A 12086-nucleotide genomic window follows, 5' to 3' on the forward strand; every position below is an offset into this window, starting at 1 on the left:
ACATCTGATCTAAGGAGAAACATAATATGTTAAACTTGGGTTTAGTTTTGTTAACAAGCATGAATGTGTGTTAAGCAATCTTCTCACAAATTTTGGAAGATTGTTGTGCAAGACATGCATGTATCTCAACAAGACTAAGTCATATTGACAAATCTAAGTAAGTTGTATTGTTATCTTAGTTTGTAATTGTACTTGTAACATTTTAAAGTCTGTAAAAATACAAAGGAGCAGATTGGAGTCTTTTTCCTGAAACAGTATCAAGCCTAAGGATTCTATCTGGAAGAAGATCAAGATGATCATGCCTCAAAAGAATTATGAAGAAGTTTGGAGTTGAATAAATCTGTTTTGATAAAAATACTCTAAGTCAAGATCTCTACAAGTCATAGATTTAATGTTATGGAGAAGTCATTCGAGAACTCAAAATGACCTATCGAGAAGTCAGGAAAGCTACTCGAGAACTCAGAGAGATATCGACAAGTCAAGAAGACATGAAGGTTGAAGATATCGACAAGTCATTTCTTCACTAGAGAACTCGGAGTTATCGACAAGTCTACATTCATTAGAGAACTCTGAGTTATCGATAAGTCAAAGTCTACTAGAGAACTCAGAGATATCGATAAGTCAAAATTCACTAGAGAACTCTAAGTTGTCAACAAGTCAAAGTGAAGACATGATGCTGAGAGATCTCGACAGGTCAAAGTTCCATTCGAGAACTCAGAGACCTCTACAAGTCTAATTTACTAAAGCATTAGAGATCTCGATAAGTCATTATACTTATCGAGATGTCAAGATATCTATGTGCCTAATTGGAGATCTCAGGTGAAATTCTCAAAGTACAAAATCATAGACCAGTTCAATATTCAAGATAAACAATCAACAAACAATCCAGCCAGCTGGATTGACAAATCTACAAAAAGTAGTTTGAAGGACGTGCAAGATCAATGGTGAAGATTAACTGACAGAGGAAGATCAAGATAATCACAGGATGCTAAAGATATGCTAAGCCAGAAATTGAACATTTACTTTTCTATAAATAGAAATGATAAGTGACAGTTTAGAAAAGTGAATAGCATGTCTTATTGTACACTGTGTAAACCAGCAGTTAACTGAGGTATAAAGTTAACACTGGTCTTCTGTTAGTTGCAACAATCTAGATAATATCTTGTAATTCTCTCAAGAAGAAACTAAGCTCTTTAATCAAAGAGCCTAGAAATTTTGTAGCAAAACATTCTTGATTTTTAATATAAAAATTAAGCGAGTTTTGAAAAGATTGTGTTCTTGTTCACTGCATGTTTATTTACTGCATTAACACATCTCTCTACAAGATTAAATTTACTTTGTTCAACCAAAAACATTCAAGAAAAACCTAAAAATATTAAAACACATTCACCCCCCTCTGTGTGATATTCATTTACTAACAGTATTTAAGTTATTTGTGAAAAACAATAATAAAATACATTCTTAATCATTTAAAATAGAGTCAATATGAGTGATATTAACGGTCAAAGTTTGGTTATGAAATTTAAATTTATGTCAGTCATATTAACTCCATTTTACATGATTCAAAGGTCTATTTCATGTATTTTTTACTAAGATTTCAAATATACAATTTATGTTGCAGTCCGAAATTAATTTTATTACATTTTATTTAATACGGGATATCCGAAATAAAAAAATTAATGTACAAAATTACCACGAATAAAAGCTAATAGATTAATGGTACTAACAAAAAGAAAACCAATTATAATTGATATCCCTTTAAAATAACATGAATGATATCATAAAAAATATCATTTTAAAATAATAAGACCAAACTAAGAGTATTTCCCACGGGATTGGCTGTAATGGTTGGCTAAATTGGACCTGTAAGATATTATGTAAAATTTACTAAACTTGTAAGACATTTTGCTTCGATGATATTGGCTATATTGGTTGATTATAATTTAAAAATAGTATGTTATTAATATTTTAAATTGTTATAAATAGAATATATCAGTATGATAACAATTGATATATAATATTTTTACAGATTTGTTACAGGTCTGTGGTGGATTGACAAATATAACCAGGAGTTTATTTATAATTATAGATAAGGGGTTAATATAACGGGAGTGTGAATTTTTAAAAAAATTGGTTATATTTTTTATTTTTAATATGTTAACTCAGTTTTTAGTTAAATTTTTTTATTAAAGATACTCTAAAATTTAGCAAATTTGTACACGGCAAGAACTCACATGAAAATATAACATGTCTCATTCTCATACGGCAACAACAACGTACATGAAAATATAACATGTCTCATTCTCACAGTCGTATATTGAAGAAAAATATACAAGATTCCTAATAAGTATCAACAGGGCTTGTATTCAAATAAAAAATAGTATTGAAGATGATGCTGGACAGGGAAATGAAAAGGGGTGGATACATTTAGGCGAGATATCTAACGTTTGACTTTACAAATATTGAAATTATGGGTGGTGGTGGGGTCATAGGCTGGTAAGAGGGAATCTTCTCACACCAAACACTAGGCCTTATTATAGTAGGATACCAGAATCACAGAATATATTAATTACTCCGTGTAAATTATACTCCCTCCGTCCCTAAAAACGTTTCTTATTTGTGTTAGATACATTTACCAGTACATACTTTTGATTGTTAATATCTTTAATTTTGTATTAGCATTAAATATAAAAATTTCACTGTATTAAAGTACTAATAAATATAAATCCAACGAAATTACTTATAACTATGTTTGATATTATAAATTAGACGAAAATTAGTAGTCAATCATAAACAGTAACAAAAGTGAAAAGAGAAAACGTTTAAGAGGCCAAGGAGTAGTAATAAGATTTGGCCTTTCCTTTACATATAAGTATTTGTTGGGGAATTTACAAGATTTGATATTTATACAAGTTTATATAAAACAAAGCCCAAGGCCGCCCCCTCGAGATTATTATCATTATGTGAAGCCCAGCTGCTACTACTGCTGTGCTGTTGGTGTATTTATTTTACAAAATTTGTTGTATACGTAAGGGGAACAGAACACACAAACAACTCTTTGTTTCTTTGGAATATCCAAGAATCTTCCTTCCTTCCCTTCTTCTCCTTGCGCTGGTATCTCTCTCATTTTCATCTCTCTCTCTCTCTCTCTCTCTCTCTCTCTCTCTCTCTCTCTCTCTCTCTCTCTCTCTCTCTCTCTCTCTCTCTCTTTATTTTTCAAGCTTTTCTTAGCTAGTGTAGATGGTGTTTGTTTAATATCTGTGTGCAGAGTGCAGACCGTCCCTTTTTATTATATATGTAATTTAATTGTGGTGTAATTTCTTTAAAGATTCTCCATTTAAAGGTGGGGGAGCTGGATATCTTTGACCATATATGGGGGAATCTGTATACATCACAATTCATATCTTTTTTATTGTATTAAGTTTTAATCTTGCACCCTTATGTTTTACTTTATACTTTGATTCTCTTTCTACTATTCTTAAAGTTATTACTGAGGATATGTTGGTAATCTGACAGACTTGCTGTTGAGGTTGAACAAGTTTGGTCCACTTTGTGCTTGGCTAAGCTTTGTAATTTGAACTTATGGGTGATGCTTCTTTTCCTCCAAATAATAACATGTTCTATACTTCTCCGGATCCAATTATGGATTTGGATTTAGATGAACTGCTCTTAGATGGATGTTGGTTAGGGGCAAATGATGGATCTGAATTCTTGAATCAGAGTCCTACTTCAAATACTCCATTTGACCCTTCATTTCTGTGGAATTCTTTCGATAACAACAATGGTGATTTGAACTGGACCTTATCACAGAACGATAGCCAAGACGAGAGGCAAAGGTCGTCTTTTTCCCGGAATTTATCTATTAGTCAACCACCTAACCAAATTCAGTGTGTTGCCAATAATATTATTACTCCTTCAAACCAAATTGGAACTTATTCCGTTGAAGGTTCTGAATTTTCCAGAAATTGGTGGATTGGACCGAGGCCAAATCAGGGTCGAGCGATGTCTGTCATGGATAGAGTAGTTCGAGCACTGGAGTACTTTAAAAGCTCTACAAGAGACAGAGATGTCCTCCTGCAAATATGGGTGCCCGTTGATAGAGGCGGCAGGCGTGTTCTCAGTACTTGTGGTCAACCTTTCTCTCTCGATAGTAACAGCCCAAGGCTTGCAGGTTACAGAGATATTTCTGTGAAGTATCAGTTTTCTGCAGGGCAGGACTCTAAGGAGGTAGAAGGGATGCCTAGTCGAGTTTTCATGGGTAAGGTGCCTGAGTGGACTCCTGATGTTCGATTTTATAAAAGGGAAGAGTATCAACGAGTTTGTCATGCTCAAGAATATGATGTCCGCGGAACCCTTGCCGTTCCAATTTTTGAACAAGGTAGTAGCACTTGCTTAGGAGTTATTGAGATCGTTACAACTTCTCAAAAGATCAACTATAAACCAGAACTTGAAAGTGTTTGTGAAGCTCTAAAGGTATGTTTTTTAGCTAGATGCCATGGATTCTTTATAGCTTGCAATCACGTCCATCAGCCCATGTACATATATATGTTTTGTTTCGGTGAAATACTGTTGATCTGATCCTATATTTTCATTGTCTTCTGTAATCTGTACCAACCATTTGTTGTTGACAGGCATTACAATGATTAAGTTTTAAGGCTTATTCGTGGAAAACTTGTTTCAAGTTAGCAATGTATAAATGCTGAGCAGTAGCTCTGTTCTGAAGTAAAATGGACGGAATATGGAACAGAGACAATTGCCACTAATCATTATAATTATGTTGCGCTACCAAAATGTTGTGCTTTTTTTTTGTAACTTTCGGCAAGTCCAGTGTTCTGTACAAAGTCAGTTTAATCAATTAAGCTGAAAAATTCACTTTACAGTAAGAACTTCACTTATATTTTTCTCCCTTTATAACACTGTAGCTTAATGCATACGAATTACGGTTAATATAAAGCGTAGAACATAAATGATAGTTTGGAATACCTGCTTTATTTCACTCATGATGTGCAGCTATTTTTGTGTAGCATTTTCCTGTAGAAGTTGGCTTCCTATGATTGGAGCTGTTAATCAGCTTCAGAGTAGGTGCAACATTTTGATCCACACAAAACAGTGTTTGCTTTATCTCTTAAAATACTTGCATGGAAGCTTCTAAAAAGGCTCACACAGTTGGTAAATAGGCACAAGTCATAAGTGTGTGACTGGTTTGTGCAATATGCATACTATATACTATACGACAAACAAGAACTTTTTTTAATGAGAAGTTACATTGCTTATGATTTTCTAAAATAATCCTATTTTTATTCGATAGGCTGTTGATCTTCGAGGTTCTGAAGCGGCTTCTACTCGCACTATCAAGGTAAAAATATTTTCACAGACTCTTGTTTCATTTTGGGTAAACAGGTTATACATTCCAAATGTTTATTTTTGGTGGAGAGCACATAATTAAATGTAATTGTAATGGGTGCTAGATATGCAATGGCTCCTACCAATCTGCACTACCAGAGATTACGGAGGTTCTAAGATGCACTTGTGAGACAAATAGATTGCCGTTAGCTCAAACATGGATCCCTTGTGTCCAACAGGGAAAAGACGGTTGTCGCCACTCTGATGAGAACATAATAAATTGTGTTTCTACCTTGGATTCTGCTTGCTATATAGCAGAATCCTCCATGAGAGGTTTTCATGAAGCTTGCTCTGAGCACCATTTGTTGAGAGGTCAAGGTGTGGTTGGAAAAGCATTCATGACTAACCAACCATGTTTTTCTCCAGACGTGACCTCTTCTAGCAAGACGGAATACCCTCTTTCACACCATGCAAGGATGTTCGGGTTGTGTGCTGCAGTAGCTATACGCCTACGGAGCATATACACTGGCACATCTGACTTTGTTCTGGAGTTCTTTTTACCGGTGAATTGCAGGGATCCAGAGGATCAGAAGAAACTACTCAATGCACTTTCTATTGTTATCCAAAAAGTTTGTCATAGTTTACGGATTATTACAGACACGGAGTTGCAAGAAGAAACACTGATGCGTGCTGGTAAGACAGTGGTCCCGTCAGAAGATAGACTCGGCAAAAAGGATATGGCAGAAGTTGAATATTCAGAAAAATCTTCTCATGAAGTATCATTTAGGACTTCTAGTAGCACAGAGATGCGGGAGAGTAAACCAAGGGACTTGTTGATGGAAAGTGCCTCAAGTCCAAGCCAGTACCAACAAATTTCTCCAGACGGACATGTTAACTTCAAACACAATCTTTGTGCTTCTGCTCAGGGTAGCTACTCAAGTGTGGGAAAAATAGGAGAAAGAAGACGCGGGAAGACAGATAAAAACATTACACTGGATATGCTCAGGCAATATTTTGCTGGCAGCTTAAAAGATGCTGCAAAGAGTCTTGGTGGTATGTTATGATTAGCGTCTCTCTTTACATATTTTAAATGCTTAAAACATTTTGTTTAGTTTACCACAAATTTTTTAACATGTATAGTTTTTCTTCCTCTTGTATTTTGCAATTGCAGTTTGTCCTACTACTTTGAAAAGGATATGTAGGCAACATGGTATAACGCGTTGGCCTTCTAGGAAGATCAAAAAGGTCGGTCACTCCCTACAAAAAATCCAAGGTGTGATTGATTCTGTTCAAGGTGCCTCTGGTGGTTTTCAAATTAAATCCTTCTACTCTAACTTCCCGGAACTGGCATCCCCAAATTCGTTGAAAACTAGCCCACTTGCAGCTTCAAAGCCAATAAGTTTTAATAGCCAGAATGAGGGTAGTGCTTTAAGCCCTGAAGCAGCTACATCCAAATCACCGACCTCTTCCTGCAGCCAGAGTTCAAATTCAAGTCATTGTTACTCCAGTGGGACGCAACCTCAACCTTCCAATCTAAGTGTACCTAATAAAGAAGATCTGATGGGGTATGATCCTAGTGAGGGTGTTATGAAAAGGGCTACTAGTGCGGTGCACTTGCAAGCCTCCGCTAGTGATATGCCATGGGTCCTCCCAAGATCCCAAAGCCACAAAAATCTTATTCAGCACCCAAGAACTGAATGTCCTCCAAGGTTGCCGAATGACATTGGGGAAAATATCCCGGAAGGGGATAGTACTAGTAGAGTAAAAGTGACCTACGGGGAAGAGAAAATCCGATTCCGCATGTTAAATTCATTGAACTACGATGACTTACTAGGGGAAATCACAAAGCGGTTTTGCATTGATGACAGAACTGGGTTTCATCTCAAGTACTTGGATGATGATTCCGAGTGGGTATTATTAACATGTGATGATGACTTGGAGGAATGTCGTGAGGTATGCGAGTCAGCTCATAGCCAAACAATCAAGCTCTCACTGCATCAAAATCCTACGCAACACCTGGGGAGCTCCTTTGGTAGTAGTCATTTGTGATTGTACCTATGCCTCAGTAATGTCATGGAGTTTCATCCCCAACTTTCTCGCTCGGGCTTCATAAATGTCATTTCAGCCTGTCATATTGCTGGAAGTATATTGCCAGAAGTCATTCACCTTGCGTACGAACATATCATTAAAAGAGAACTGGAATTGGAGAACATTACGGGTTGATGTTAGTGTAAAGAAATATCGATGTGAAGGCACAAGACAGACATTACGGGTTGATTTGTGATCATGAATCCTAGGGGCACAAATGCTCCAATAAACACAGTAAGTTTTAGGCAGAGTTGGGGTTTCTCTTGGCCAAGTTTACCAAGATGCATAGTTTATATAAATGTGAACCAAGAAAACTGAATGATGCTTTAAATCAGGGAGCGGCTACAACTTCTGTTTCCTGTGACATGAGGAAATTAGATGGACTTGAACTTTTGGCCTATGTGAAGCAAGGGCCCTTGTTGTCTTGTAATATATAGTTTGGATCATAGACTTTAGAAATAGGAAAGCTATTTTCTTTAAATTTGTTAAATGTTCAATAAGGAGTTCCATCGTCGTTCAGCACGGTTAATTTGTTGTAATATATTATGTTTTGAATTTGTCAGGGAAGATTCTTTGAATGAATATGATAATTTGAAGTTAAGAATCCGTAATATAGAGAGTCTTGTAAACAAATGTAACAGCATTCATTCATAGTACATAACTTTACCACACATGACAAGGACCATGACATAGTTAAGTTTAAAAACTGGTGTGGATGGTTTTAATATGTTGTCGAGTGTTGAATACCTGATTCACGGAAGGTCGATCTTTTGGATTGGGTACCAAACATCTGAGTACAAGTGCTGCGGCTTTATACGCTGCCTTAATTGGTATCGCTTCTTTAATTTACGATCCATAATCTATACTAGGGGTGTACACGGATCAGGTTGGGCGGGTCGGACGAATTTAACAACCCAACCCAATTAATTCGGGTTTTCAAAATTTCAACCCAATCCAAACCGTTTAAATTTGTAAACCAAACTAATTTGTATACTTCGGTTTGGTCCGGTTTGATCGGTTTATTAAATATACAAAAGTAATATAAAAAATTATAATAAAACATAAGGTTTCAAAGTTTAAAACACTTGAAAATAGTTCAAAACAATATTACAATCCTCCATATTGAATAGTCTTAAACATCTAATTTTTAACACCAAAATGACTAATAATATTGCTTACGCTTTAAACATAACACTAATCAAACATCTATGTTATAAGTTACATTTAGAGTTACAGATGAATGGATCTATGTAATAGGCCTAAACATATTTTTTGGATTAACTTATTAGCATGTACATATATTTTTTAATCGGGCTGGGTTGGATTGGTTTAAAATTATCGAAAACCATATCCAACCCAATTAAACCGGGTTGACATTTTTTCAACCCAAATATGTATCGGGTTGAAAAAAATTGGGTTGAATCGGCCGAAATAGGGTCGGTTTGGATTGCATTGGTCGGGTTGGCCAAACCAAGTACACCCCTAATCTATACTACTACCTCGGTCCCGTTGATTTTTCTACGTTTACTATTTGCACGCATTTCGAGACCTCTATAAAATATAGTTTCGTAATATTTTTTTTTAATAAAAGTTTAAACCTAAAACTTTTATACAGAAAACAAAATTTAAAAAAATATAATGGAATTCTATTTTAAATGAACATTGAAAAGCGTGCCAAAACGTGATGTAGAAAATTCAATGAGACATAGGGAGTATATTATAATAACCAGTATAATTTCGTCTACCCCTATTTTAGTTGGTTTGGTTATCCTTTTAATTACGACCCTCAGATCTTTTTAATTAAATGATCAGGACCGTTCAATCTAAATATTAAAAGAATACACTAATCAGGTTTTCAGGCTCGAATCTCACTAACTACAAAGATTTATATTATTATTTATGTACTATTAACCTTTTCATATTCGAATTTCAAAACAAAAAACATTTATATTTATATTATTTATATAAACTATATACGCTAATTATAATAACCGGTAATTTTATTCAACCTCTTGGTTTCTTGGTTTAGTTATGTTCTCTTTTTTATATCTCTATTAATCTCAATTGTGAGACATCTTAAATTAAATGATCATATAGTCATTTGATTTTAGTACTAAAAATATAAACAATAAAAACTTTTAGGTTTGAATACCAACGTCTACATTTAAAATTAAACATTCATTTAAAACCAATTAACTACCTATTATTTTAACACATAAAAATATAAATTATTATTAGAGATTCGTGTGTGGCACGGTTTTAAGCTAGTCCTCTTTAATTTGCATTTCTGGTGAAGATGTGGTCTCGCCCATTCAGCTAAATTCTGCTAGTCTTGCGCCATATTTTTATCCATTACTAGTCGCCCCGTTCACATTTCCAGCAACATAACTCCAACACCGGAAACATCACTCTTTACATACAAATTACCTGTAAAATTTTCAACTACATCTTTCATGAATCTCATGGTACATATTATAATGTAAGTTTTTTTGAAAGATAAAATAAAATTATGCAAGTGTTTATGTACCTGCAGCTATGTATTCAGGGGCTGCATATCCATAGGTACCAACAACAACTGTAGAAACATGGGAATAGGCCCTGACCTGATTCAACTCCTGGAAAATATAAAAATTACATGGTTTAGTTATTGTTTATTTGTATAAGTGTATAGCCTGTATAATGATTTAAACAGATACATAAATAGATTTGTAACTAAAATCAGTGCCCCGTCCTGAAAGGCATATATCATAGCCTATTTGATTATTCGAGGATTTAACTCAACTCAAATAAGAATGTAACAAGTAAATAGTGGATCTACCGTTAAAGATATCTCGCAAAGTAACATATGTCAAAGGATTCAGAAACAAGGTTCATCTACAGACTTGAGAAATTAATTCACTGGAAGAAGTTCAAGAAATTGATCAAGCCTCAGTGATACAAATTAAGATTGTGGATTTAATCAGAATTATAATTGGATTAAAATCTGTTTTAATTCAGCAAGATAATTGAAATTGAACTAGCATGACAATCTGGATTGTCATACCGATTGTCATGCCAGGTCATTTCAATTGTCTCACCGAAAGTTCTACTGGAAGGAAGATTGTCTTGCTAGTTCAATCAGATTGTCATGCTAGTACAACAGATAGTCATACCGATTGTCTTCCTAGTACAAGTGATTGTCATGCCGATTGTCATGCCAGTTCATTTCAGTTCTGTTGATTAAAACTTAAAGACAGAAGCAGCAGACAATTATCAACACAACAGAAGTCAACCAACCAAGAACAAAAACAAAAGCAGAGCTGCAAATATTTCATCCATCATCTGCAAATTCAAGATCAACAATTTCTAGTTATTAAAGTTAAATCCAAACAACTAGAAATCATTCTCTTGTTCTTGTGTAACTATCCAGCGGATCAAAATCCCTAGAACTTAATCTCAAATTGCGTTTAGCATTTGAATCTTTTTATTGCAAAAATAGAAAAAGTTCATGTCGAATTTATTCTAGATTTGTGATAATTAATTTGAGATTAATCCCTTGTAATCGATACCGTTGGTATAACACCTTTCAAGTTTAATAATATTTTTATTTAACTTGAATTTTGTTTCAATTTTTTATTCCGCACTAAATTCGATTATTCGGTATTGTTTGTATTCAACCCCCCTTCTACAAACACATTGGGACCTAACAATTGGTATCACAGCCTTCTGATTAACGAACAAATCAAGATCCTAGACTTTTGTGATTTTTCAACTCCTTGAATTTTTATTTATTCAAAAATTCATAATGACTTCACAAAAAGTTGGAACCGTTAAAATTCCACTATTTGATAAAGAAAATTATATCATGTGGAAGAAGAAGATGCTCTTGTTTTTATAAGTTGCAAATCCCAAATATCTGAACTTGTTAAAGAAGGGTCCAAAAACTCCGATGGTTATTGAACCAGAGGTGATAGTAGATGATGTTGTGATTACCAAAGCTGGAACCTATCCAAAAGAGCCTAAGGATTTTTCTCCTGCTGAAAAAGAAGAAGCCTCCTTGGATGCCAGCCTTCAGTTAATTTTAGTTGATTCCCTCGATCCCTTGATGAACAGACATGTGATGAACTGTAAAAATTCCAAACACATCTGGGAAACTATTGAGGTGATTAATGAAGGTACAGAGGAAGTTAGGGAGAACAAGTTGGAGATCCTAACCTCTGAGTGTGAACATTTTAAATCCAATCCAGGAGAAGGGATTACTGAAGTGTTTGGGAGGTACAATGCATTGATCAACAACCTGAACATAAATGGAAAATATTATTCAATCAGGGAGGTCAACAAAAAGTTCCTTTTAACACTGTCAACTCATCTTGAGCATAGAATCACTGTCATAAGAGAAGCTAGAGATCTGAGTGAGATTTCTTTGGATAGACTCTATGGTGTATTAAAAACCTATGAGTTGGAGCAGATTCAGCCAAAGGAAGTCTACGGGAAAGATAGAATGGTCAGCACATCTACTGCTCTTGTAGCTGAAGGTCAACAACTGAAAGGCATATGTCATAGCCTACTCGTTTATTCGAGTATTTAACTCAACTCAAATAAGAATGTAATAAGTAAATAGTGGATCAATCATCAGAGAGATCTCATAATGTAACATCTGTCAAAGAATAAAGAAA

The 12086-nt window shown here is 34.7% G+C and overlaps 1 protein-coding gene across 3 annotated transcripts; it reads left to right on the forward strand.

Annotated features, from left to right (window-relative positions):
• Window positions 1-2919: 2919 nt before the first annotated feature.
• On the forward strand, window positions 2920-7988 carry LOC141695112 (protein NLP5-like). Of its 3 annotated transcripts, XM_074499369.1 has the most exons (6): window positions 2920-3114; window positions 3517-3836; window positions 3963-4473; window positions 5309-5356; window positions 5469-6396; window positions 6515-7988. In XM_074499369.1, exons 2-6 carry the CDS (start codon window positions 3583-3585, stop codon window positions 7390-7392), a joined length of 2619 nt encoding a protein of 872 aa, XP_074355470.1. In that variant the 5' UTR covers window positions 2920-3114; window positions 3517-3582; the 3' UTR covers window positions 7393-7988. The 3 variants fall into 3 exon arrangements, with proteins under 3 accessions (XP_074355470.1, XP_074355468.1, XP_074355469.1); XM_074499367.1 differs by having other exon boundaries at window positions 3517-4473; XM_074499368.1 differs by lacking the exon at window positions 2920-3114 and having other exon boundaries at window positions 3192-4473.
• Window positions 7989-12086: the final 4098 nt, after the last annotated feature.

The sequence above is a fragment of the Apium graveolens genome, chromosome 11 (assembly GCF_009905375.1).
Source record: "Apium graveolens cultivar Ventura chromosome 11, ASM990537v1, whole genome shotgun sequence".
Lineage (NCBI taxonomy): Eukaryota > Viridiplantae > Streptophyta > Magnoliopsida > Apiales > Apiaceae > Apium > Apium graveolens.